Here is a 27,793-nt window from a genome sequence, read left to right on the forward strand (position 1 = left end):
GAGGATCAAAACCTGCAAAGTATCTAACACAATGCTTGGAAATATATAGTAAATGATTAATGACATGAGTTCCTTTCATTGTCAACTATTTGATTACTGACAGAATTAGGGTTTTATTTTTCTTTCAGAAGAGTTTGATACATATTATGTTTGTGATAGACTGTCTCTATTATATGGTTCTTTATTCTTAGGTTTTAAAACAGAAGTAGTTGAAATCATATTGTTTTAAAGGTATATTTAATATGTACATTTGCAAGCATGTAGAAAACTCTGGAAATTCTATACGCCAAACTCGGTGGTTACCTCTGAGTAATGGTGTCTGGAAAGAATTACGAAATATGATATCTCATTTCTACTTTTCATGGTTAGCAATGTTCACAACCAGTACTTACTTTGTTTTATTAATGTTTTCCTTCCATTTTACAACCATTTGTTAAGTGCACACTTTATGCCAAGTTGTATGCTAGGTGCTGGGATATATAAATGTGACCTACATAGTCCAATCTAAGTAGACATGTTTTCAAATTAAAGGAAGTTTCTTTTTTAAAGTAATATGCAAACGTATTACTTATGAGAGATATAAATGAAAATATGTTATTTTTATAACATAAGATAAATTAAAATGCCATCCTAGGTGAGGCCCGGGTATGCATACAGCCAATGTCCACTTTGCTTTATTCAATGTCATGAGCTGAGACTAATATATCATTTGACTCCTTTTTACCTGGCACTGACTAAAGAGATAAGGGTGTTTCTTCCCAGAAGTCTGTTCAGGAGTGAGCCACTGAAGAGCAGAAGATTTCGGAGATGTCTCAAAAGAAATTTCTATCACGACTTCTTGATTTCTATATGAAACAAACCAATATATTAGTATGGTATAATTCAATATAACTAAAATTTGAAGTCATAATACAAACACTGAATAATATAAATAATAATTTGAGAGGTCTTGTTACAGATTGAGAGCAAGCTCTAGAAATGCCACATCGAAGCGGGTAAGTTGGCCTCTCCCATTCCTGCCAGTCTGGGGTGCTTTTCCCTCTACCGTGCTAACTGCTTATGAACATATCACAGGAACTAATAGTAGTTGAATACCCCACTGGGTGCCATCGGCTGTGTGTATATGTGTGTGTCACACTGTGTAATTTTTTATGGTAGTGGGAGAGTGGAAGAAGTCATTCTGGAACTTGAACTACCACAGCGGCGGGTGCCAGAGTCTGACACCGGGCAGTGTGGTCTCCAAAACGGTGACTTGACCAGGTAAGTCAAGAAATCAAGTATAAGCTTTTAGAAAAGTTTAGAGTCATTTTTGTTTGTGGAATCTAGTCATTAAAAATGTGTGCTTGTATTTAACCTTTTCTTTCCTGTATTTCATTTTTACTGCATTTTACAAAAGTATCAGTCTGCGATGGATTGAAAATAACAGAAACTGGTCCTTCACCCCAGATAGTTTGAGCAGCACTGGTGATGAGGAAATAGTAAGACAACGCTGGAGACCAGGAGCCATACTTGAGTTTGAATCCGGACTCTAGCACTTTCTGGTGCTGGGAACATAGGCAAATTATGTGACCTCCCTGGGCCATAGATTCTTCGTCTGTAGAATGGGGTTAATGATATCTACCTCATGCATTACATGTGGGTATTTCCTTTCTTTTTCTTAAAGGGAAAAAGAAGGCATGAAAACACTGGCCACTAAAAGGTGGGGTACACTGCCCTTGTTCTAGGTCAAAGATTCTCTACCCTTCCCCTCCCCCACTATATCAAGGAGTGGAATATACTCTCAATAGGACAATTCTAGCTGTCACTTTCTTGGGTAAGTTACTTTATTTCTCTGAGTTTCCCTTTCTTTCTCTGTAAAAGACAGGTCATACCCCAGAGGGTTACAGTAAGGATTAGGTAAAAGACTGCATCTAAAGTACTTTTCTCAAAATTGCTACATAGGAATGGTTCTGTTTGTCACTGTTATTATTCCATTAATAAAAATGGCTGGCCTCTTGAGAAAGGGTGAAAAATGTGTAGCTTATAAAAGTTTCCCAGGTGATCCTGAAATGCCTCCTTAAGATGGCATGCTCCCACTGCCATGGCTGATGAGATATTAGTAAAATGATGAGGAAAGAAGGGAGTTATCAAAAGTCCTATGTTTGAGTACTTGATACAATGAATTTCCCTAGTATCTTAAGAACACATAATTTTCACTATAAGCTTTCACCTAAATAGCATATCATGAGTAATGAACCAATTACTACATACACACAAACCAAAAATAGAAAAGATGTCGAAGTTAATTACAGATATATTCTCCCCAGTATTTAGTGATAAAAGAGGGTAACATACTTGCTCAGAGCAATAGGAAGAGAGATTTCCATTGGTGATCCTTTGTAACTCTGCCTTTCTCCGAGAGCATATTTGACTTCCTGTCCATTGATGACCACTTTTTCTATTGTAAGGTCCTTTGTATCCAAAATCTAGAATTAAATTAAATTAATATTTTAAATAAGAAAATAGCTTTATACACCAGAGAAAACTAGTATTAGAAATAGGTTACCTGCAATGAGTATAGAGCAGAACTAGCTGCTTAAGGAGAATAAGACAGAGTGAAATTTCAGGAATTAAAAGAGTCAAATGTTAGCATAGGCCCTGTCCCTCGGGACCCAAACTTTCTGAAAATTATTGGGTTCTAAGAGTTACATATGTATTGATGTAAGTCTGGAATACTCATACAAATTTTGGGCTTTTAGTTAAAAGTCAAACTTAAGTTAAAATGCTTTTGCTTCTGTCTCCTAAAACCTCTCTGCTATGAAAACATTCATCTATAACTTGTGTATTTCAGCATGATTCAATATATCTTACCGTATTTCTTCCCAGAATTAATATAGTCCAACTCCTATGCACTATTATATATCTAAACATTAAAACAAACCTTGTCACGGGTTAAGCAAATAAACAGACTAACTGCTGCAGTTGTGTATCTAGAAAAAGCCAGACTTGGTATGGCTACCCTGACCCAATGACCTGGAGGACTGGAAGCGCCTATCTACTTGCAGTGGCTGATCAAGGACAACTGCTCTGTGCAGGAAGTGGCAGCCAATACATATGAGCATTTTCTATCCTGGTAATCCCCTATCTGAGGCCTAGAAACCATGCCCTTTTGTTGTCTCTCAACTAATTTCTTGTTCTAGAATCGTCGACTTTGATCACGAGACTGTTTCCAAACAACCTAAACAAGCCTTTCATATTATTTTTAAAATATCACTTGATCCTTCAGCCCACTCTGATAACTATTCATTTTCCTCTTTCCTTTTTTAAACTCCAAGGTCAATCTATGGCTGCTTTGTCCACTACTTCATCCATCTTTCCTCCCTTCCCCTTCTTCAATCTGGCTTCTAGTTCCTCTGCTGCTGAAAGGGCAGTCCTTCTGATTGGTAGGCCTTTTCTGTTCAATACCTTTGGCCTCTGTCTACTCATAGCGCTTATGGACCAAACAATCTGTTTAAAGTCCTTTCCTTGGCTTCATTGATTTTACCCATAAATGGTTCTACTTGTCTAATGCTTTTTCCTCCCCCTTCTTTCTAACTCCTAAATATGGGTATGTCCAAATGCTCCAGCCCTTGTCCTTTGAATTTCTTACCACATTCTTCATTCCCTACATCTCAGCCATGCCCACATCAACTAACAGGACTGCTGATGACTCCAGACTGCAGTTGAACCGCCTCCCCAGGACCTCAGCTGGATGTCTCTAACTATCCCCTTAAGATTTCCACAGGAAAATTTGCCTCACATTTAATAGACCCTTAAAATTCTAAAAAATGAAGCCACCATTATGTCCTCTAAATCAGCTTTCTTCTCTGACTTCTCTATTCTGTTCATGGAACTCCTTAAGGTACCTAACATTTGAAACATTCAAATAATCCACAATTGATCCCACTTCCCAATCCAACAGGGCCAATTAACAAGTTTTTCTTGCGCAGTGTCTTCACACCTTTTCTTCCCATCTACCACCAGCCTAGGTCTGGCGCCTGTCTCAGAACTGCCTACAGTCTGATCTCACCTCCTCTGGCACTTTTTCCTTAAAATCTGGCTGGCCTGGGATTGCACGGGGAGTTGGAAGGCTAGTCTTCTCTTTTATGCTAGCTGTGGGTGACAGGCTCAGGAAAAGTCACAGAGGCAATCACTAATTTGATTCTCACCTCTCTAGAATCAACAATATTGGGTTGGGAAAAAATTTCCATCCTGGTTTATTTTTTTTCACTTCCTTTTTTTTAAGAGCAACCAGATTTTGTCATGAGTACAATCTGTTTGCCTCCTACTGGGTAATTATTTCTTTTGGGTTACTCTCTTTTTGGGGTATCTCAACAGGTGCCACTACTTTACATTAGTAGAACTGAAATATCTATATTCAGAATATATGGTTTTACTACATTTTATTAAGAATAATAGTTACTCCGTTGTCTCTTCATATCATAGTACCTATTTCTGAATATCGGAATTGTTTTAAAAACTTGATTATATCTATGTATATACCGTATTTCCCCATGTATAAGACACATCTTTTCCTGAAAAATTTGGGACCTAAAAACTGGTTATGTCTTATATAGTGGTTGTGGCATTTCCAATGCCATAGATGGAACTAAGGACAAGGCAGTATATGAAGACAGTGATTTGTCATCACAGATGAGGACAAGCTAATGGATGGGAGTTTTGACAGTGATGAGGAGTTGTATGAATTTTATGATGAATAAAACTTGAGTTCAATAACTTTATGTAATACTTTTTTTCCAAAATTCGGGCCCCCAAATTAATGTGCGTCTTATACCTGGGGAAATACGGTAACTACTTGTGTTTATACTGCCCTGATAACCATGAGGGTGAATTACTTGGGTCATTTCCTAGTGAAACACATTCTATTTTCTGTATTGCCTAAACTTTTCAATATGTTCAGAATCAGAAGAGGCAAATTATTCTCAGACTATTTTCTGTGAAAACCTTTCCCCATCCTCTGTCTTGTCACAGCGGTTGGCCCAGTTCTCTCAAAGATGTGTTTTCTCCACCAGACTGAGGATTCTTTAAGAAAGTCAATGTTACTTAGGTTTGCGTCCCCAGGGTTCACTACATGTCTGAACAATGGTAGATGTCAATGTATGAAGCAAGTCTGGGACCAAGAGAAAATAGAAAATGCTTTGTTTACGCTGTCCATCTCAAGTCTTAAGCCTCGGCTATCATTCCCAAATTAATTACTTAAGAAATTCCCTTCTAAATTTCACTGATAAATATTATTAAACAGTTGACTAAAAATAATAACACCAAAAAAATAACAAAGGAAACTAAATAGGCTGGAATTAGTATTTTTTCAACAACTGTTTATTGAGTACCAACCATATATAAGGCCAAGATACCCACCAGTAGTTACAGGAAATAGTACTACTAAAGGCAGAAAGTTACTGAGGATGTAATTTATTGTCTCTCACAGTACCCTCCTTGAATAACACTCTAAGCAGCTGGCCAGTTGCCACAGACTATATAACTGATTCCCACTTTGCAGAGGCTGCTGGGAAGTTCTCCATGCCAATCCTGGGGCTCACTGCTGTGTTTGTGTCTGGGCTTCACATCATGTTTGCTTCTATTACTATGTCTCTATTTATATTTTCTACTTCTTGTTTGCAGGGTGCTGTTAAAGAAAAAAATAAAGCCTGGGGTTATGCTTTGAAACCAAAACCAAAACCACCTTGACTTGATTCCCATTTACTTAGTGAACACTAGAGGGTTCGCAGTCAGCAAGAGCTGTGCTCAATTTCTGTCTTCTGCCTCTAACTACTACATGATCTTGGCAGAGACATTAAAACCTCTTTTGAGCCACCAACTGAAAGAACAGCTGGAAAGTTATCAGAAATGAGTACTCAACTTCAGTGCAAATAACAAAAGAAACTTCAAAAGGATGTTCAGAAAAGCTGGGAGTTAGTCCTATTAGAGCTACTTCAGGATTCCTCAGCATCATGTACTGGAAGAAGGGGAAACTGAAAGAACATGATACCCTCACCCAGCAAAGGGCCTGGGTCCTCTCTATTCATGACGGCGAGGTAGGATCCTATCTCACCCTCGGAATATACTGAGCACTACTATCAGTGAAGCCAAATTAGGTACTGCTTTCCAACTGAATTCATCCATTTCGTCATCACACTTCTGAGTGTTCTTTACATGCCAGGAGCTATATATAGTTACAACCCGAGATACATAGACATGAAACACCATCCCTACCTTTAAGAGTCCATAATTCAGTGGAAGAAAGAAAACAAGCTAACTTCAAAAAAAATTAAACCAAACTCTTGGTCTCAGGTTATTGTTACAAACAAGCAAACAATTATAAACAGATGTCACTGTACTACCACTAGCCTTCCTTGTATAAAATCTAAGACAATGATAATTCTAGGCTCTAATTTACTAAACAGATATGCCAGCCAGAAATCATAATTTAAAACCATTTTTCTCTAGATGTGGGGAATGTAAAAACAATGGGTAGATTTTAGATTGGGACACTCTTTTAAAAAAAAAATGTTTTTTGAGTATATTTATTAAAGCTGCAGACAGTGAAACAGGAAGGGCTTAGGGTAGAAGAAGCAACAGGAGAAAACCTAAGTGGGGCTGCTTTGGCTCTCCAGAAATGTGACAGGAAAGTTAGAGAAAAGGGGCCTTGAAGAAAGGTTCAGGGAGTTAGGCCGGGACCAACGGCCGCTGCCCATTGCTCCCCTGGTTGCTAGTCTCCTGGGGACCTTAGAGGTTAGGAGATGCGTGCCTGAGAGAGAAGACAGGCATAGGCGTGGTCCTGAAAGAGGGAGAGGCACCCTTTCTTCATTCAGGTCTCCTGACTTTTGCTTACTCATGGAGCAGAGGTAAAGTTTTATTTTTTACAAACCAGGTAGAGTGAGTGTGCAAGGTCATATTAGGCAGTGATAAGCCATCAAAATTCACTTCTTTTAATAAAAGGAGATTGCACTGAAAGAGGACTTTAGTTCAGCCAATCTTGCCTGGGAAAAGCTGCCTGCAATCAAAGATAACATGGTACTTCAAGAAGACCAAAGTACAACCTATAAGGAAATAGCCACCTACTTGCTTATAATACTTTTATTTTCTTCGGTAACTATATATCAATACATAGAGGGGTCAACCTATTTATCAACTCAGAATTAGTTTAGCAAAATGTTAATAGACAAAGAATAAGAAAGTGATGTACTTTATTAGTTCATATCAATGAACTCAAAATATAAGCTTATTACATAAGCAGGAAAAAGGCATGAAAACCATAAATTCTTACTTAAACTTTAGTAAATAAGGTATCACCACACTACTTTATGCAAAATACACTGTGGTTGGCCTTTTATTTCTAAAATACTCGGCAATGAAATTCTCCAGCTGGAAGGCACAATCCAAATACTATCAGACAATTTGAGTGAGAACACTGAAAACAGGTTATGTTGTACAGATAAAATAATTTAATAAAATTCCATAAATCCAAAAAAAGGTTTTCATCATTCAAGTAGATGGAGACCGTGCAGAAGTCATCTTCTCTAAGAAGTGCACTTATTACTTGCTCTTTGGAATCAAGAACTAATATATTAAACTGAAACATTCTTAGAAAGCTTGAATGGCCCCCCCTGTCCTTAAGTTATGAGAAGAGCAAGGTGACAAGAATCAAGGGTAGGAAGGACCATGACCCTGAAGAAAAGGACCTACTTCTAGAGTTAGCAGAGACTGGACGTATCAAAGCAGGGCAGAGTGTGGGGCTGAGAATCCTAAGGGGTTTGAGAACGACTGACAAAGAGGCTGAGGGAGGGGTCCTGCAGACCTACGGGTTGAAATAAAGGTTCCTGGCAGGGACGAGTGGGATCAGACATCTGCAGGATGTGGGTCTGACACTTAGATGAGAGTGTGGATTGAGGAAGGTGTACTGGGGATTAGAAGAACCCTGGGGTCTGAGGAGGCAGTTTTGGGCCCAGGCTGAGGAAATGCGGGGGTCACTGGGGGGGGGGGTATCGCTGGGAACTAGGATTATAGGGGTAAGGGCTAAAATGAGGATTTGGGTGAGGAGTGCGCGAAGATGTGGCACGAGCCTGTGCGTGGGGACTGGAGGGAGGAGTATACACTGGGGTGAGGGAAGCGATGCAGACGCGTAAGTGGGGGTGGAAAGGGGCGCAATCGGGTGAGAGGGCTGGAGAAGAGGACGTTGAGAAATGAGTGGGGCTAAGGAGGAGGTGCAGAATAAGGGGTGAGGGCTGCGGCGCAGCACCGAGGATGCGCGGGGCAGACGGGGGCGTGGACCTGGCCTGGGGCCGCTGCACGGCGAGGGACGAGAGGCGGGTGGCCGGGGAGAGGTGGGCACTGGGCGCGCATCCCACCGTACCAGGCTGCGCAGATTGTCCTCCTGAGACTGGACCGTGAGCGCCGCGGTCCCAGACAGCGTCCGGCGAGTAAAGTCAACGCTGCAGCGTAGGTGCAGATGCTTGGTTTGGCAGACTGACGCCGGAGAGGCCAAGGAGCACGTATCCACTACCTCCGGCATGACTATGGGGGAGTTCTGCGGCACACAGACGAGAACCGGAACACAGCCGCCAGACCACTCGACTGATAGCAAGAAGCGAAGGGAGGGAGGTTAAGAACAGGAGGAGGGATTCCCGGCGCCTACCGGGAAACGAAGTTTCTTAAAGCCAGAGAAGAGTGGGCAGTAGCGTGGGTGGAACTACAAGTTCCGTAGTGCAGCGCGACAAGACTTGCGCTTTGCACCCTGGGAGTGTGTGTCAGCGTGTGCGGAGGATCCTGGATTGCTCCTTGAATGGAGGGGAGGAAAAGGAAGGGAGTGGGAACAGACGGGAATGAAGAGCGGGAATAGTATAAAACGGACTGCTTTAGTTTTCCTTCTATTTGATTTTATTGGAAGTTGTAATGGTAAAAAATACATATAAAGCCTATTTATAGTTGTAAATAGTAAGAACTGGGCGGGGTGAAATAAGATAAGTAGTCTGTCAGAAGCAGTGTTCATGTGTGCAGTTCCTCGTTAGTATAGTGGTGAGTATCCCCGCCTGTCACGCGGGAGACCGGGGTTCGATTCCCCGACGGGGAGGCATATGTGATCATTTTTCCTCCTTAAATACACTCGAAAATGTTCATACAGACACTCTAAACGCCAGTGTGGGAGAAGTAACTCACGGAAAGATTTATATTTTATGAGGATTTTTTTGTTGCTTGTTTGCCATGTTAGCAATACAGTAAAGTGAAAAAACCCCCCCCCCCCCAAAAAAAACACCAGCTCAAATCTGTCAGTTTAACAAGTGATTTTTCTTTTTTTCTGTTCTTTATGTGTTTGCGCAGGCTTGCGCGTCTGAGATGTGTTTGTGTGTTTATTATATACATTTTTGGGTCCTGGAGGCCTAAAACAGAATAAACCAATATTCCCATCTTAGAAATTTAGGAAGATTATTTCAATATGCTGTATTGTCAGTCTCCTGTAATATGACTGTGCCCTGGCCGCAAGGGGAATGCAGAGCTGGGACATCCAGCTCTGCTCCAGAGAGGAAGGATTGATGGACGGCTTACTTTTAGGATGGGACCTCAGAGGTCTCAAAGAACTTTAAGCAGCTGGGCCTATAGTCCTGAATGCATGAATGGATTCCCCATGAAGAGTTTGAAGTAGAGCAGTGACATGGTCAGATTTATGTTATCAAGAGAACGCTGGTAGTATTCAGAGAATGGGTATGAAAGTGAAAGGCAGGAGAGTAAAGAATCTATTAAAATAGGAAGAAGATGCCGGGAGCCTGACATAGGAAAGTATCAATAGTAAGGACAGAGAGGAAGGAAGGATTGGTATACTTCAGTAAATGGATTCTCAGATCAAGAAGAAGCCTAAAGTGATTCTCAGGTTTTTGGCATCAATGGCTGGATAATCCTTAATGAAAGATAGAGACTATAGGAAGAGGACAAATTTAGGTAGGAAAGATCTAAGTTTAATTTTGGACATACGGAGTTTGAGAATGTATGGGGATCAAAGTGGAGATGTCTATGAGTCCAAAGCTCTGGGGAAGTTTGGAGTAGACATGAGAGTTATCACATAATGTGGCTGACAATTATGACAGTGGGTAGGCTGAGCCCAAGGAGAGCGTGTAAGGAGCACGGCAAAGAGGTTGGAAGCTGGGAGAACACCAGCATTTAATAAAAAGAGGCTAGAGAATTGGAGAAATCCTTTCACAATCAATCACCTTCAATTTTATTTGTCAGTTATACTTCAATAAAGCTGAAATATTTTTTAGGAGGGTAGGGACAGGGAGGAATAGAGGAAGAGAAACTCATTAAATAAACTAGAAAGAACCAACAAGCAATGTCAGATTCTGCCTAGAAGGCCATTACAATAAGGAATAAAATGTCTCATTGGATTGGAGGTGTGGAGGATGGTCGTTTCGTTGGCTTTGGTGGTTTAGTTGAAGGTGGGCACCAGCAAGCAGTGGATTGAGCAATAAAAGAGAAGAGGGGAACTAGAACATAGGCTGCTGTATGCTTGGCCAATATGGGAAGGAGAGATAAAAGAAGAATAGAGGGGAAGGTGGCATTGAGAAAGTGTTTTGTTTTGTTTTGTTTTTAGGGAGAGGATACTTTAACAATTTGGGATACAGAGTGAAAGGGGTTCTAGGGAAGAGGAAATTGGAGATTTAAAAAGCGTGAGGGCCTGACCAGGCAGTGCACAGTGGATAGAGCATTGGACTGGGATGCGGAGGACCCAGGATGGAGACCCTGAGGTCGCCAGCTTGAGTGCGGGCTCATCTGGTTTGAGCAAAGCTAACCAGCTTGGACCCAAGGTCGCTGGCTTGAGCAAGGGGTTACTCTGTCTGCTGAAGGCCCGCAGTCAAGGCACATATGAGAAATCAATCAATGAATGGCTAAGGTGTTGCAACGAAAAACTGATGATTGATGCTTCTCATCTCTCTTCGTTCCTGTCTGTCTGTCCCTACCTATCTCTCTCTCTGACTCTCTCTCTGTCTCTGTGTTAAAAAAAAAAGTGTGAGGGATAGTTGAGGAATTGAGCATTGGAGAGTGCTGCATAGCTCCATTCTATATCAAAGTGATCTAACAATTAAATTGGGCCCCAGCAACAGAAAAAGATGTTATGCATTTATTTGCAAGGAAAATAAAGACATTTCAAACTATGAAATCCAACACCTTACATCTGCATATATCTTAATTTCACAGGGCTAAAATGACATGCTTTATATTTGTAAACATTTTTTGTGGCCTAAAAGTGCTTTGGGAGTTACCAAATATAGGGTGACAAATATGATGCAATATAGTTGATCGCACCAACCCCCCAAATATAGTGTACAAAATTAGTGACTCACAAACAAGAGGAATGTTATTCTTATGCAACGGTGGGTTGAGACTAGTGTAAAAAATGAAGCTTTTAATTGCTTCCATAAAATGAGCATGATATTACTGTGCATATATGAAAGGAGACTTTATTAAGGATGAGAAAGATGACTTACATGAAGTTTTATGAAAGGAACTAGTACATATGTTTATAGGGCAATATGAACAGGAAGTATTCCAGCTCTACTGCTCACCTGGCAAAGTTACTTGATCCATCTAGGCCTCAAGATAAATGAGATACCTCTGCCTCATGGGCTTTTGAAAGGATGGAACAAGATAATGTAGGTGAAGTGCTTAGCACTAAGCTTGGCACGGTGTCAGCATTGGTCACCTGTTAGCTAGTATTATTTTGGCTGGCTTTTATTTTATTTTGACAATTGTAATACTTATGTTCTCTTGTTTGTTAGCAAGAGTTTTTAGGAAGGCCTGGGAAATGGAAAGCAACCAGACATGGGAAATGAGAAGCAGATCACACTGAAGTAGGATTCTAAAAAGAGTTTACGACATTAGCAATGATCATACGTTTTTGAGATACTTTTGCATTTAGGAAATTCAGGAAGTTGCAGCTGGTGCATTAACATCTGTCCTTAAAAGGGTACACAGATTTCTCATTGTTTTTCCCCTTACTTCACACAGACCTTTTCTTTCTTTAAGTAGTCAGTGTAATTTACAGGTAATTACTAAGTGCATTCTATGACACTGCGCCACCTAAAATAGAGTTGGGGAAGGTTCTGTCCTACCTGTTGGATAATTTAAACTCGAGCACACAGCTATACCAATGACTCAAGTATGATGTTAGATGAAGGCCAAGGCCCAAGGAGAACTATAAATGAAGTTCTAGAGGATACGTTCTAGCCCTTTATGGAAGGTCAGGAACAACAATATAGCATTTGAGATGGGGTTTGAAGAATGAGCAGGATTTTAATAGGACAAATGGTAGGAACTATAGAATTGAACACGGGAATGTAAGGTGGGCAGCTTTCCAGGTAGACATAGTAGCAGGAATCCAGGCACGGGACCAGAAGCAGTGATGTGTTTGGGAAAGATTAATTCTGAGGGTACAGAAACCTACAAACCAGTCCAGTGCTTCACATACTCCTTAATAACTACTCTTTTTCGTTCTTCTTCAGGTTATACATCTGATGTGGCAGAGACTATTAGTTGTCTCCCCAACATCTCTATATATTTTTATCCTTAGTAAAGCTTTTGATGTTTAACTGTACATACAACCTCCCACAAGGCTATGTTTCCCAATCTTTTTGCAGTTATGGTCATGTACTTCGTTCTGGACAAGATTAGTGGAATTGTCAATTATGACTTGTAGGAAGCATCCTTAACAACAGTGACTTTTTTTTTTTAACCCTTCCTCTCTTCTGTTTTCTGAAACGCAGAGTTGATGGCTAGAGCTCTGACAGCCCTGCTGTGTAATGAGGTTGGGACCCTGTGCTGCGAGTAGTGGAGCAGCAACACAGAAGGAGCTGTGAGCTGGAAGTACCAGGTCTCTGGTGATCGTGGAACTCCTCTGTGGACTGACTACTCCTGGATTGATTTTTCCTGAGAGAGAAATAAGCTTACACTTCGTTTAAGACCGTGTTGTTTTAGGTTTTCTGTCATTCACAAGGAACTCAGTGTTTACTCAGACACCTGGTCTTGCTCAGACGGATTTATCAGTTTGAACGCAGGTGCCTGCCCTTGTTTATTGCTTTGGCACCACTTTACTGTGGACGATGGCATAAGTTTGAAAGTGTTGTTTATCAAATAGGTCTTTCTTTCCTGTATCTTGTGTTTTCTGCTGAGTATTCTTTCTAATTTAATCACATCACTATCCCACTTAAAAATCCTTCAAAGTCTCGGCCCTGGCCGGTTGGCTCAGTGGTAGAGCGTCGGCCTGGCGTGCAGAAGTCCCAGGTTCGATTCCCTGCCAGGGCACACAGGAGAAGCCCATCTGCTTCTCCACCCCGCCCCCTCTCCTTCCTCTCTGTCTCTCTCTTCCCCTCCCGCAGCTGAGGCTCCATTGGAGCAAAGATGGCCCGGGCGCTGGGGATGGCTCCTTGGCCTCTGCCCCAGGCGCTAGAGTGGCTCTTGTCGCAACAGAGCGACGCCCTGGAGGGGCAGAGCATCGCCCCCTAGTGGGCAGAGCGTCGCCCCCTGGTGGGCGTGCCGGGTGGATCCTGGTCGGGCACATGCGGGAGTCTGTCTGACTGTCTCTCCCCATTTCCAGCTTCAGAAAAATACAAAAAAAAAAAAAAAATCCTTCAAAGTCTCTAGCAATATCTCCAGTAGATAGTCTCTACTTTTATTAGTAGATGTGACTGTCTGGGGGGGGGGGGGGGGGTTAGCCAAGAACGTGTACAAGCTGGGCAAGGAGAGGACACCAGGGGTGTGAGAATGTGTGAGGAGGCAGAGTCAACAGATCGGAGCTCCTGTGGGCCAAAGGAAGACGGAATCAGGGCACAGGCCTGAAAAGATAAGGGGCCATGTGAGCAGAGAGTTGGACAGAATAACACGTGCATGACTTTCTATTTTTGTGTCAAGGGTGGGGAGGAGAATACATATCAAATTTCCTTGTATCTATGTAAAATATTTCTGGAAAGAGTGTCAAGAACCCATGGCATGGTTTTCCTATGGGGAGGAAAGCCAGGGTGGCTAAGGAACAGAGGTGAGAAGCAGATGTTTCAGCTGAGTAACCTCTTAAATATTTTGAGTTTAGATGTATGTGAATATATTACCTATTCCAAAAAATTTATCCATTGATGTTTTTAAAAAGAAAGGTCACCAGAACCCAGATTTGCAAACAAAAACAGCCTTCCATGACCTCCCACTGATGTCAAGCTCACTAGCGCTGGTCCCTTCTAGCCCTGCAGTCTCACCTCCACAGGCCAAGCTGAAAGAAACTTGTTCCAGAAAGTGGAATTTGTCGGTTTCCTGCTCCTCTTCCTCAAGCTGGAAGCCTCCTCCTCCCACCCAGCCCCCCAGCAGCCCCCACCCTGTGCTCCTTGGCTGGGTTCCCCCTCCAGACTCTGCCTCCCTCCCCTGCAGTCTGGGCCGCAGTCTAGTAGTCTCTTTCCCTAATGGAATGAGGTGTGTGTGACGCCCTTCAACTCTCCCTTCCAAAGAGTGAGAAATGATTTCAGCCGCCCTTTTTCATTTAGCTCACAAAATGGTTGAGGCAACTCTGACCCATTCCTCCATTTTTCTGTTCAATCTCGTTTTGCTTGTGCAAGCACGTTATGTTTATATTTACATCTTTAGTCTGTTCTTCATGTCGAGGAGAGGTTTGGACAGCTGGGCAGGCCAGATTGAAAGGAGTACAAGTCAAAGTTCTTCCAATTTTGTAAAATAGCATCAGCGGCTCCCCCACCCTGCCCGCCCGACCCCAGCCACGCCCCTTCTGTCTCCCTCCCCACTATGGCTGACAGCGGGCAGGGGCTGGTGGAGAGCTTTGCCAGGCCCTGTGTCTCCTTCCGCACAGGTCTGTCTTTCGTTTCTCTGCTTATCCTTGGGAGGGACTAGCCTGAACAAGATAGATTGTCAAGCTGTGCTGGGTTGGATCCAGCCCAGGAAATCACTGCTGGTCAAATGACCTCCTCTCCTCCTCACAGAGTGTGGGTACAGGACCCGCGGCTTCAGCATCTCCCAAAAGCCCCACCAGAAATGTGGATCTCGTGCCCCACTCCGCGACTGGATTAGTATCTGCATTTTAATAAGGTCTTCAGGTGATCTGTGTGCTCAACGGATACATTCGCGGTTGGAGTAAATTCAGTGCAAGAGTTAATCCAACATGTCAGGGCAACCTCTCCTGCTGTCCACGGCTTTGGACCCTCAAGTCAGATCTCCCTTCATACCCTAATGTCGTCCCAACACCGTGTAGTGCCATGTAACTGTGTTTCCTGGTCTTCCCCCTACCAGTAGGAGTGCATGTGAATGAACAAATGTGTAAATGAATGAACAAGAGTTCATACAGGTTCTGGGCTTTCTCCTCTTCAGTGCTTTAGTCTGTGTTGACTCTGGGGCGAGGAGAAAGCCACCTCCTGAACCCTTCCTTGTCCTCCAGGGACACCAGACAATATGTTTGCTTGTGACAGAGAATGCCCTACCACCTTCTTGCTAATGGTAAACACTTCAAAAACATCTTTCTCAAAGCATGCTATCCATTCATACAAGTGCACCTATCATAAGTGTATAGCTCACTGAACTTTGTAAGTTGAACGCACAGTGCAATTGTAACAGAGTGAAATGCTCAGTCTCTCTGACTCCATCTTGTTCAAGCCTGTGTCATTCCCATGGCCTTGAGGCTAATAGCCACTGCCTCGTCTTATGTCTAGACATGCTAATCATTAGAGGAATGCTGCTTGAGCTTGAGTTCTCCAAAAACTGCTCCCATTTGCCCTTCCCTTGCCATAGAAGGAGCCTGACCTCTGTACTCTTGGAAATGGATTTGAGCAACCACTAGGACTTCCATCTTCTTGGTTGGCACCTTCTCGATCAATAAATCTTTACTACTCCAAACTCTGACGATTTGGGATTTGACCCTTTGACACCTCAGGAGTACAGACTTTGAACCAGTAATACAATCATCACCCAGATTAGACACAGAGCATTACCGCCACCCCACTAGAGGCCCCCCTGAAATTCCCTTTCAGTCTCTAGAAGTCTCATTCCCCAGGGGTAGCCACCACCTGACTTCCAGTAATATGTTACTTCTATCTTTGTTGCTTTTATATAATTTCTTTTCTACAAATGGAGACATACAGTAGGTACTCTCATACCTGACTTCTCTGGCTCATTATGTTTATAAGATTTATCCATATTATTACATGTAGTTCTAGGTTGCAGAGTCTCATTGCTGAGTAGTATTACCTCTGTGGATATACCACACTTGACTTTTCCATTCCTACCGTGGGTGGATATTGGGGTAACTTTTAGTTCTGAGTTGTTATGAATGGCACCACTACAGGCATTCTAGAACATGTGTTTTGGTGGACACATTGTAGCCAGGTTTTGACATGCCACTTTGAAGTTCGGACAGGTTAACCCATGCCAAAATCCATTGTTTCGGGACCGCTGCACCGAGCCAAAATTCATTGGTTACAACAACCCAGGGTCTGTAGTCATGGACACAAACCCAGCAACCCCCAGCTTACGTGGGGAAAGGTGGGTCAAACGGGGGGAGCTGTTTCCAAGTTACCAGAAAAAATGTCTTCACAAATGCTGATCTAGATCATACTTCCTTTTCCTTTTAGGCACTTCTGTTTCTTTTCTAGATGTGCCTAATTGCAAGATTCAGCTATATCTGGTTTGGTTTGGTTTTATTCTGACTCATACTCCAGCTCACTTACTGTATTTTTTGCTCCATAAGACGCACCTGAACATAAGACACACCTAGGGTTTTAAGGAGGAAAATAAGAAAAAAAAAGATTCTGAAACAAATAGTGTGTTAAAATACAGTGTATTTTCCCTAAGTAGCCAGTAGCATTTTCTCAATACAAGTACGTAAAACCTTTTGTTCTGATTGTGTAAATCATGAGTAGGATGACACGTGTCTACAGGATTTCATTGTCAAGAGCAATGTTTCTGTCTCATGTTGATTGGCTCTGAGCCCAATTTTTCTGATTTTGCCAACAGAGCAGGTTAGTTCTTCTTGCCCGTCAAGTATGTTTCCAGCAAAGACCAACCTAAAGGGTTTTCCTCCTAAATATTTTTCTGATCTACAAATCCGTGTGTGAGGAACTATCTACTATTTTGTCATTTCTTACAAAAGGCCTTTCTTGGTATTTGGAGTTGAGCAAACTCATGTAAGAGACACACACAAAATTGGCCTTCTCTTCCCTTCTTCTGCAGATGTCTCTCAGTATTTCTCAAGCCGGGTCACATGTTTCCACAGGCCTCCTAACCTGGCTTCTCCCTCCCCTCCAAGCACTTCCTTTGGGCTCCAGGCCTGCGCAGTCCCAGGCTCCCTGCCAGACACACCTCCCTGGGCTCGACTTTGCTCATCTAGGCCCCTATGCAGGGCGGCCCTCCCTGCTCGCTGTCCTCCCCTCTGTGCACTGCCCTCACTCTCCAACAGACTTTCCCACTCTGTATTCCTCACTGTTTTGGTCCTTAATTTTTCCTTTTTTTTTTTTTTTTTTTTTTTTTTGCGAGGGAGACAGAAAGAGACAGAGAGAGGGACAGGTAGGGACAGACAGACAGGAAGGGAGAGAGATGAGAAGCATCAGTTCTTCGTTGCGGCACCTTAGTTGTTCATTGATTCTTTCTCATATGTGTCTTGACCGTGGGGCTATAGCAGACCAAGTGACCCCTTGCTCAAGCCAGCGACCTTGGGCTTCAAGCTAGCAACCTGTGCGCTCAAACCAGTTACTATGGGCTTCAAACCAGCAACCTTTGGGCTCGAGCCAGCGACCAGGGGGTCATGTCTATGAGCCCACTCTCAAGCCGGCGACCTCAGGGTTTCTAACCTGGGTCCTCTACATCCTAGGCCAATGCTCTATCCACTGCGCCACCACTGGTCAGGCGGTTCTTAATTTTTCTTAATGAGAATTTTATATACACATGTATATGTATATATGCACACACATACACACAGCCCTCTTTACTTACAGATTTTATATTTCCAATTTTTTTCTACTTCCTCAAATTTATTTGATACCCCCAAATCAATACCCACAGCCTTTTTGTGGACATTCGTGGACACAGGCAGAGCTGTGAGAAATTGGAGCTGCCTGAGGCTCCCAGGCCTAGCGAGCATAAATAAGTGTGCCCTCTGTGGTCTATTTGGTGGCTTGTTTTTCACGTTTTGGTGCTTTTTGTTGGTGACTTTGCTGTTTAACATGTCCTCTAAGCGAAGGCGGGTGAGCTATCTCGGGTTCTCGGACAAGGAGGCTGCAGTGTGCCTTATGGAGGAAGTGTGAGTCAGATTAGCTTCGTTTAGGCCTGAGTCACTGTGCTGTTGGCCGTGTCTTTAATGTTAATAAGACAACTATACAGTGAATACAGTGTCTTTAGAAACACACGTAAAACAAAGTTATGCATCAGTTGGTTGATGAAAATATTATGACGGGAGGTTCTCAGGAGCCTACGGTGTTTCTCCCGGGAGCAGTAGCGCAGGGTTTGTTCATTCAGTGTTCGCAGCGACTTTATAGAACACAGTCACTGCCAATCAGGAGACAGACCTGCAGGTATTTCTTATCCTTCCAGTTAGTTGGCATGTTTCTTCCAACCTCGATCCTCCCCAAAGGAGTTAAGGCAGCAGGCTTCTCACAGGCACACCCGACAGTGCTTCCACTGCTTACAGCACCCAGCTCGGTACGAATGGCATGGTGGGGCTTTGGTGAACAGAAGGGATCAAAGAAAAATGAAAAGACAGCCCACCGAATGAAAGGACATATTCGCCAATGATACATCCAGTAAGGGGTGAATATCCAAAATTTATAAAGAACTCATACAACTCGACACCAACCCCCCCCCATCCCCAACAATTCATTTAAAAGGAGTCAAAGGGAGGCGAGGGTGGGAGGAACAAAGGAAGGGAGAGGGCAGAGAGGAAAGACTCACGGTGGACTGGCGTCATCACTTCTTGAAGAGGACTAGGGTTCCCAGCACTTCTCAGTCTCTCACTCCTTGAACGCTTCCTCTGTATTTCAGAGAGCAGTCATTGGCTAGAAAATATAACATTAGAAATCAAGTGATATTTTGTGCTAGATTTTGGCCTTTATTTCTGCTCCGTCGGGAATGCAACAGAGCAGATCTTGCAGATTCTTCCGAAGTTTTCCGTTTCTCCTTCCCCTCCCCCCTCCCATCCACCTCTTGGCCTTCGCTTGGAGAAGGGTAACTAACGGCGGAACTCCTGAACTTCGGCCAAAAGCGGGCCCTCATGGCATGCATTACTACAACGCTGGGGTATTATCAGACTTTCACGGGTACAAGCAGCATGGAGGCCCATTTGTCCCTGAGAAGTTTGCAAACTTACTGGGAAAATGGAGATCATAAAATGAAAACATCAAAGAGCAGTGGGAAATAATAATTAAAAACTGTTTAGATGGACCAGTCAACACATCCTGTAGGAGTTCGGTGAAGAGGTCAGTGGACATCTCCCTGGAAGTGGTTAGGCTTGTGTGGGAACATAAAACAAGGATCTCTAGTTCTTTTTTATTGCTAACCAACCTTAGTAAGAACTTGGAGGCACATCCTCCATAAATGTTTATTTGATTGTTTATACATTTTCTACATGTGCTAATATAATTAATATCTCAAGGCACAAAATACACTTACGGCAAGGTTCATTGTCAATGATAATGAATATAAACTATTAATTTAAATCACCATCTTAATACTTTTGATTTGCTTGCCATGAGGGGACTACCTCGTCATCTGATTTGATGACCGTTGTTTTGTTGTGTTTGTTAAATCGGCATGCCCACCTTATCTCGGACTTGGAGAATCACTAGTTCTGCCATTTTCTTGTTGCTCACTATGCTTGCATTCCAACTTCTGCATGGAGGCTGCGAATTGTGGACTGTGACCCTGGACCTTTGCATTACCTGAATGGTTAGAAAAGTCATGAGCCTGCAGAAGGTATTCACCAGGTGGCAGAGAAAACACTAGCCCACTGAGAAAAGTTGAAAGAACAACAGAAAAACAAAATACAGTTAGTCATGCCTATGAAACACACCAGATACATAAATAAAATTAGAGGTTTAATACTCTCCGCCAGCTCCCATATGATCGCTATGTGCCTGTGTGTGTACCCCCCACCCCCGGAAACCCCTCTGCACACGTGTCAAGTTTGGATGGAGAATTGAAAAGGCAAGTACTTCCAGTGAAGTTGATGCTTAAGAGCAAGGTCAGATACCAAAGGCAAGGTCAGAAAAATAACCCACACACTTTGATCATGCAGATGTATTTTAAAAGAAAAATGAATGCATCACATTTTATACAAGATGTCTATGTACTGGGGCTGTCCACTGTACTCTGGCCTGGCGGTCAGGGAAGGGTTCACTGAGGTTTCCTGTCCCCCAGCAGTGGAGGAAGTAGCAGCTTCTGGGAAGCTGTCTTTCCAGCTTTAAACTGGCATCATGAGCCTGGAAAGTGACATGCTACTACTCCTGTTATTTTCAGTTGATCACACAGACCAGACCGGAGACAGCAGGAAGGAATGTATCAATCTATGAATACCAAGAGGTGGGGGTCAGTGGGGGCCTTCTTGGGGACTGGCTACTACCATGAAGTAGGCATTATTACCACCCCCGTTTTATAAAGGAGGACACTAAGGCTCTGCTAAGTCATTTGCTCAAGTCACTCAGTTTGGGAGAGGTAGAGCTGTGGTTCAGACTGGGCAGTGTGACCCTAGACCACATCCTTTTGGAACACTGCCCTGTCCCCTGGCTTCCTCACAGGTCTTTCTCTAACTTCCTTTCTTCCTCCTACTGCACAAAACATTGCACATTGCGAATAACATATATTTCCTTTTGCTTAGACCATTTTGAAAGTCATTGTTTCTTAAGGGTGGAGATTGAAGGGTTTCCAAAGAATGAAATATAACGAGAACATCTGTCCAAAGCCCTTTATGTGTACACATTAATTAATGAATCAATTAAGAAAATGTAACTTGCAGACTACGAATAACAAGACTATTGATCCAGTTTCAGAGCCAGACCTTTACAAAAGGAACACAAGGCAGAGCGTGTCCGTTCTGTTAGATTCCTTTCCTTTGTGGGTGTTTGGGTCAGGTTGCTGTCTCCTGAGGCTGGGTGGGCTAAATTAAGCAACATGTTGCAAAAATAAGTCTGTAAGATTATACTTTAAGAAACAAAAGCCGGAAAGAGAAACTATATTTCCTATACAATGTGCAACTGTGGGATAACACGTTACCATAGTATGCCGGGTCAAGGGCGATTTACGTACAAGAAGAAATGACATTCTATTCGGCATATAATGTCACTTCTATAAATGATCATGTGAAAGGTAAAGTTTTGTTGTTCTTCTGTTGTGAGTTTTTAAAACCAAATTTGTACTGCATTACACAAAATAATCGTATGCCATTATTTTAAATTGGGTTATAGCAAGCATTAATCAATAAAGACATTTTATTTTCTTTAATAATTTTTTTTAGTACTTTCTATGTGTCAGGTTCTATTCTAAGTGTTTTAGACATACTGATACATTTCAAATAATCCTAATAGCAATCCTGTGATGTCAGTTCTATTACTTTTCCCATTTTACAGATTGGAAAATTGAGGCATGAACCCTGTCCTGGTTAGGTAACCAAGTTAGTTAAGTTGCTAAGTAACCAGCCAAAATTATGAATCTCAATTTCAGAATTGGGATTAAAATCAGGCATTATGGCCCTAAAGCCTGGCTTTTAATCAGGCTTTTTGCCTGGTACAAAAATATGGATACACAGCTCATTACCTTCTGTGACTACCTTTCTCATCCTTTGTCCTCTCTGACCAGCAAATAAATGCCTGCACTTTTTTCAAGAGTCAGCTCAGGCCCATCCTCTGCTGTGGAACCCCTGTGACGTGCATGCAGATTTGGGTACCTGCTTCTCCATGCTCTCAATAGGTCTCGCTCATGTTATTGAAACAGTTGCTGTTTTTTGTCTACTTAGCTTCTAGTCTCTCTTCTCTGGCAACGGTTCTGTGACCCACCTCATTTTTGGAGTAGCCCACGTGACCCAAGTCTTGCCAATCAAAGCACTAAGAGCAGCCCCAGTTCAGAGGCAATCCTATGAGCCAGGCCTGTCTAATGAGAATGAATGCTGAGACACGACAGGAACTTTGGGGGAGAAACTCATGTTTCCATGGTAAACCTGAAGCTGCCAGCAGCCTTCTTGTCTTCATGTGGTGCCTGAGAATGAAGCCAAAATCAAGAGAGCCAGGAAGGAATGGGAGAGTGGGCAATGTCACTGCCAATGTCATTGTGTGAGCTTCTGAATGACACCCCTCCTAAATTCAAAATAAATCTTGGACATCGTGAGCTAACGCATTTCCTTTTCCAGCTTACACCAGTTGGAGTTTTCTATTACTTGCAACCAAAAGGATATTAACCAACAGATCTATTTCACTTTATGTCTACATGTTTATGTCTCTTTCTTTATGCAATGTGTCTCCCTACTTGACCATAATTATTTGAGGGCAGTAGATGCTCAATAAATATTTGTTGACTGAATTTAGCTGAAAAGTATTTTAGAAGGGACTGAGCCTGGAACAAGGACACTTTCAGGGAGGCTAAAAAACTTGGTGCAAGATAGGATCGAGAGACTCAGTCAGGCTGCAGAGTGGGATCGGAGGGAAGGGACAGATAAAGAATTAACAAGGCCATGCTATAAGTGGGGTCAGACCCACTTATTGGTATTGGGTTACCTTCATTCTGTGTCTTTTTGTCTGTGGGTTTTAGTAAGCCTCTCTTAAGCAGCCAGCTTACATTAAAATTTAATTTTATCAGCTGGTTATTGCCTGTCTAAATAACCCATCACTCCCACTTTAGCACAAGTGGAAAAATTAAGGTTAGAGAATCAGAGGCACAAATATAAAAAACTAAGCATGATTGTCACACTCACAAAACGAACTTTATTAACCACCTTCAGATCTTCACAAGGATTGGACCAGGAGTCCAGAGGTCAGTTTGCAGTGACAGGCAAAGTCTGGACAATTTAATTAAGCATCAGTTATGAACAAAGGCCTTGAGCAAAATGGAGATTGGTAGGGAAAGTGGTTCTTGTTTTCTCTAACCAGCAGCCATGTGGACACCAAGGAGACCCTTGGAAGGCACAAGCAAAAGCACCCTACAACCCTCTCCAGGACCCTGTGGAAGGGGGACACAAGGTCCCTTCCTTCACTTTCATCACCTCACCCAAAAAAAGAGCCAATTCTATTGCGACTTACCATTGAGCCCCCCACCCCGGGACAGGTCAGCAGGAAGGAGAGGCACCATCTGGGATTACATCATTTCTCAATGACTGTCGCTGACCTGCAGACTTCAGCTGTCAGACGGTCTCTGGGTGACCTATGCCCCGATCAGTCTTGGGGAAGACCCCATTGTCCAGGATAAGGGATCTATAGAGGTACTGTCCAATGGGACCTTCTGTGATAATGGAAATGTTCTATATTTATGTAGTCTGCTATAGTAGCATCAGCCACAGGTGGCTACTGAGCACTTGAGGTGTGGCCAGTGTAACCGAGGAACTAAAATTTTAATTTAATTAGTTAAAATTAAATTTTAAACAGTGACTCGTGGCTGCCGTCATATAGGATAGCACAACTCTACTGTTTCTCTCTCTCTCTCTCTCTCTCTCTCTCTCTCCCCTTGTCCGCTCTGCCTTCTCCTTATTTCCTCACCCACCTCTCTCCCTCTTGCTGAAATAGCTCCTGTGAAATGTGGACTTCCTATTTTTTAAAACCCTCCCAGTCTGGGCCAGTGCCCTAATCTAGTGGAGGCACAATGAGTCAGGTGAATGTGGCCTCTTTTAGTTGAAGAGGAAGGTTTGTGATGACAAATCAGAAACAGAATCCATAAGGAATAACCCACAGACACAAACACACAGGACGGGGTAGCCCCCAAGCTAATTACAGTCTGACCCTGCTTATAACACTGCCTTGTTAACTCTTTGTTTGGTATCTGCCCCTTCCCTTCTAATCCCACTCTTCAACCTGATTGAATCCCTTCCTTGATCATATCTTGTACCAAGCAATTAGCCTCCCTAAAAGTGTCCCTGCTCTAGGCTGTTTCCTACAAAACACTCTAATTCATCAACATTATATGCTGCTATTTCAAATTATTGATATTTTACACAATTCCTTTAAACTGGTTATTTACCGCTTATTAAGAAGAAACCAGAAGGGTAGAGGGTGCATCTGTGAAGAATTCAGGAGTCAGGCTTCCTGGTTCAGATTCTGACTCTCTCTCTTATTAGCGGTAGGCTCTTGAGAAAGTTATTGAATTTCTTAGCATCTCTGTTTCTTCCTCTGAAAAAAGCTAATACCCAAAGGGTTATGGTGAAACTTAAATTATTTTCCATGTAAAGCACATAGGATAAAGCTGGCACATAGTAGACATTAATCAATTGTTCACTAATATTAGTCCCTTTGCTTAGCTCCCTTCCTTGCACACAGAGGCACTCCGTAGATGTTGAATGAGTGAATTACTAGGTTAGGTATGTTGCCACCAGGTGGCAGTAGCGCCTCATTTATAAAGACTGAACAAAAATAAAGGCCTATCAGATTCATTGAAGTCCCAGATACACAGTATGAAGAAAAGAGCTAACTTTTTCTTTCTCCTGCCCCTCCTTTTCCTTTACGTTCTGCCCTTTCTGGACTGTAATGAACCTTTTCTCTTTTCTCACTCTTGGTGGTCTGCTCAGGCTACTGTAACAGCAGACTGGGTGGCTTATGCAACAGACAACTCTTTTCTCACAGTTCTGAATTCTAGAAGATCAAGGTGTCTGCCGGGATGCTTTCTAGGGGCGCCTCTCTCTTGGCTTGTAGATGGTTGTCTTCTCACTGTGTCCTCACATGGCCTGTTCTTCGTGCGTGCCCAGGGAGACAGAGATCCTGGTATCTTCCTCTTCTTACAAAGTCATCATTCCTATTGGATTAGCACCCCCCATGACCTCATTTAACCTTAACAAACTCCCTAAAAACCTTATCTTCAAATATTGTCTCATCAGTTACATTGGAAGTTAGGAATTCAACATAAAATTTGGGGGTTGGGGGGACAGGAACACAAATTATGGTGAAACTTAAATTATTTTCTATGTAGAGCACATAGGATTAAAGCTAGGCACATAGTAGGAATTAATCAATTGTTCACTAATATTAGTCCATTTGAACACAATTCTGTCCAAAGTCACTTTTGCTTCTAATTTCTAGTCTCATATTTCCTACCAATGTGGCTTTGCTTTCTTATTCCCTATTGTCCCCCCAACCTGTGTATGGCTGTTCTAGGACTGGTTGTGCAGGTTGTAAACTGAACAACTCGAGGGAGCACCATTCGTATCATATCAGTCAGCATACATTTGCATATTATGACAATGTCGAGACAGATGACAGTAACCTCTCTTGAGAAAGGGGAGTCTTTCTCTACTTCACACAAAGGTGCTGGTCCCCTATTTTCCCTCCGTTGTCTTCCTTTCCTCCGCTCTGTCATCCTCTTCCTTTGGCTTCTCCCCCTCCTTACCCTCCTCTTTAGGCCAAGCTGACTCCATGACATTTTTCAATTCACCACATCACGTGTTTGTTCAGTGCTGTGGGTGAGCCAGGCTCTGTGCGGGTGCCAGGTGGTGTGCCCTAACCTTGCACCTTTAAATCAGCCAGTCTATCCACACCCAGGCCAATAGCCAATGAGCTGACCTCCCAGTTCCTTGGATCACTCATGCTATATGTTTACCATGGAGCAGACATGAAGACCCAAGCGTGGAGGGGAAAAGGGAGAGGCATACAGTATTGTAATGTAAATTGGCATTTACTGAACACTTACTCTGTCTGTCAATAATCCTAATTCTTTTCTGTGTATTATACTTAATCATCAAAACTATGTTCTCATTTTGTACATGAGAAAACTAAGTTGCAGGGAATGTGGCAGAGACTCCTCATTGTTCTCCAATCCCCACCACCACCTTCTTTTTTCTTCTTTTCTTTAAGTAATAGAAGACCATACATTTTGACTGGGTCCCTGACTGCCTTGCAGTTTAATGTGGTCATGTGACTAAATTTAGACCAATTAGATGATGTCTGCAATTTCAGAGTTCTATCCTTAAAAGGAAGCTGCTGGCCCACTGTGCTTGCTTCTCCTTGTCCCCATGCTCAGACATGGATGGGGCATTAGGGTGCCAACTTCCCATGACAGCAAGGGCAAGCTGAGGAACAGCAGCGCTCAACACAGAGAGAACCTGGCCCCTGGCTGCGCTTGTGAGACAAAGCCACATGCCTACCCTAAATCTACCTTTAGATAATTATGTGACTTTTTTGAGTCACTGTATTTTGGGGTGTGTTTGTTATTGCATCTTAGTCTATATTTTAACTAACATGGAGATGTTAAGGAACAAACCCAAGATCACACAGGTAACACTAAGGAACAAAATTTTTGTTGCATCCACAAAAACACTTGTTCTTACCTAATTCGAGTGTGCTGATCTCAAATCTGACATTAGTTTTTCTCTGTAAGCTACAGGTTTTTTTTGCAATTCAAGATTTTAGGTTTTCATCTTATTGTAAAATTTTCAACATTTAGTTTAACGTAATGATGTAGAATGTCTTCTTGGGCATCATCTTTGTGAAAATATAATAATTTATATAATGCAGTAAATACACTAAAAGATATGATTGCATCAGAATTTGTCTACAATTTTGAAATAGAACATATTAAAACACTTATTTTAATCATAAAATTTGCACAAAACTTACTTAAATTCTATTCAGGCAAAAATTTGCTTTTGTAGCTCTTGCGTTTGTGTACTTGTTGAGGACAATCTCGTTTGATGCTCCAGCAGTAGTCTGCTCATCACTAACAGCTCCAAGATTTTTGGAAAACTTATCAAGGTGACTGTTCAGGAAGTGAATCTTAATGCTCATGTTACATTCAATGTTGCGGAAAGCCAACAGCATCCTTTGAACCAGAAGTTCATAGTTTTTCTGCTTTTTTGTTGCCAAGGAAGTTCTTTGTAACTGCCACAAAAGACTGCCATGCTGCTTCTCCTCCTTATTCATCTTCCTGAAAAATTCTTCGTCACGTATGAGAGTTCGAATTTGAAGCCCATCGAATACACCTGCTTTTATCTTCTAGAAAGACAAAGCAGGAAAAGCAGAAAAAATATGTTGAAAGCATTCACTTTCTCTATTCAAAGCCTGAACAAACTGCTTCAGTAAGCCAAGTTTGATGTGAAGTGGGGGAAAAATGATCCTGTCTCGATTAACTGCAGGTTCATTCACAATATTTTGCATCCCTACTTCCAGAGCTTCATGTTTCGGCCACTCCTTCTGTGTTCAGTGTTTCTCCTGAGCTCAGCTGTCCCACAAACACAGAAAGCAAGGATACTTCGTGAAACCTCTCTGTTGGCCTAGCAGGAAATTTACCATTTTAAGATCCACACAAATGATCCAGTTATGCTCCTCATACTTCAGAAAGTCGAGGACAATTTTTATGTCATTCTTTTTAAGTCATTCAATTTGGGTTGGCTAATCTGCTGAGGGGTTAATGACTGCTTGGCATCAGAAGAAGACCCTTCAGATTCTACAACCATTTCCTCATGCATCTTATCAAAATACACTTGATCACCATGTTCACTTTCTTCATCCTTAGAAGAAATAAAACCATTGAAAACTGGAACGAGAGTGTCTCAGAGCGTGGGATAGGTCGTATTGCTGAAGGAATATTAGGATATGCGATCATATGCCGT

The 27,793-nt window shown here is 42.4% G+C and overlaps 1 protein-coding gene and 1 non-coding gene across 2 annotated transcripts in view; one reads left to right on the plus strand and one right to left on the minus strand.

Annotated features, from left to right (window-relative positions):
- The window catches only part of LTA4H (leukotriene A4 hydrolase), a 29,024-nt gene extending 20,405 nt beyond the window's left edge, over positions 1–8,619 (minus strand). The window contains exons 1-3 of the mRNA XM_066262028.1: positions 8,393–8,619; positions 2,335–2,465; positions 725–845 (exon numbers count right to left, since the gene is read on the minus strand). Of these exons, the coding sequence (XP_066118125.1) occupies positions 725–845; positions 2,335–2,465; positions 8,393–8,551 (411 nt within the window). The 5' untranslated portion in view covers positions 8,552–8,619. The remainder of the gene's footprint in view (positions 1–724; positions 846–2,334; positions 2,466–8,392) is intronic.
- A 418-nt stretch (positions 8,620–9,037) lies between these two features.
- On the plus strand, positions 9,038–9,109 carry TRNAD-GUC (transfer RNA aspartic acid (anticodon GUC)). Its single transcript has one exon. It is a non-coding gene; the product is annotated as a tRNA-Asp (tRNA).
- Positions 9,110–27,793: the final 18,684 nt, after the last annotated feature.

This window comes from Saccopteryx bilineata, chromosome 1 (assembly GCF_036850765.1).
Source record: "Saccopteryx bilineata isolate mSacBil1 chromosome 1, mSacBil1_pri_phased_curated, whole genome shotgun sequence".
NCBI classification, from domain to species: domain Eukaryota; kingdom Metazoa; phylum Chordata; class Mammalia; order Chiroptera; family Emballonuridae; genus Saccopteryx; species Saccopteryx bilineata.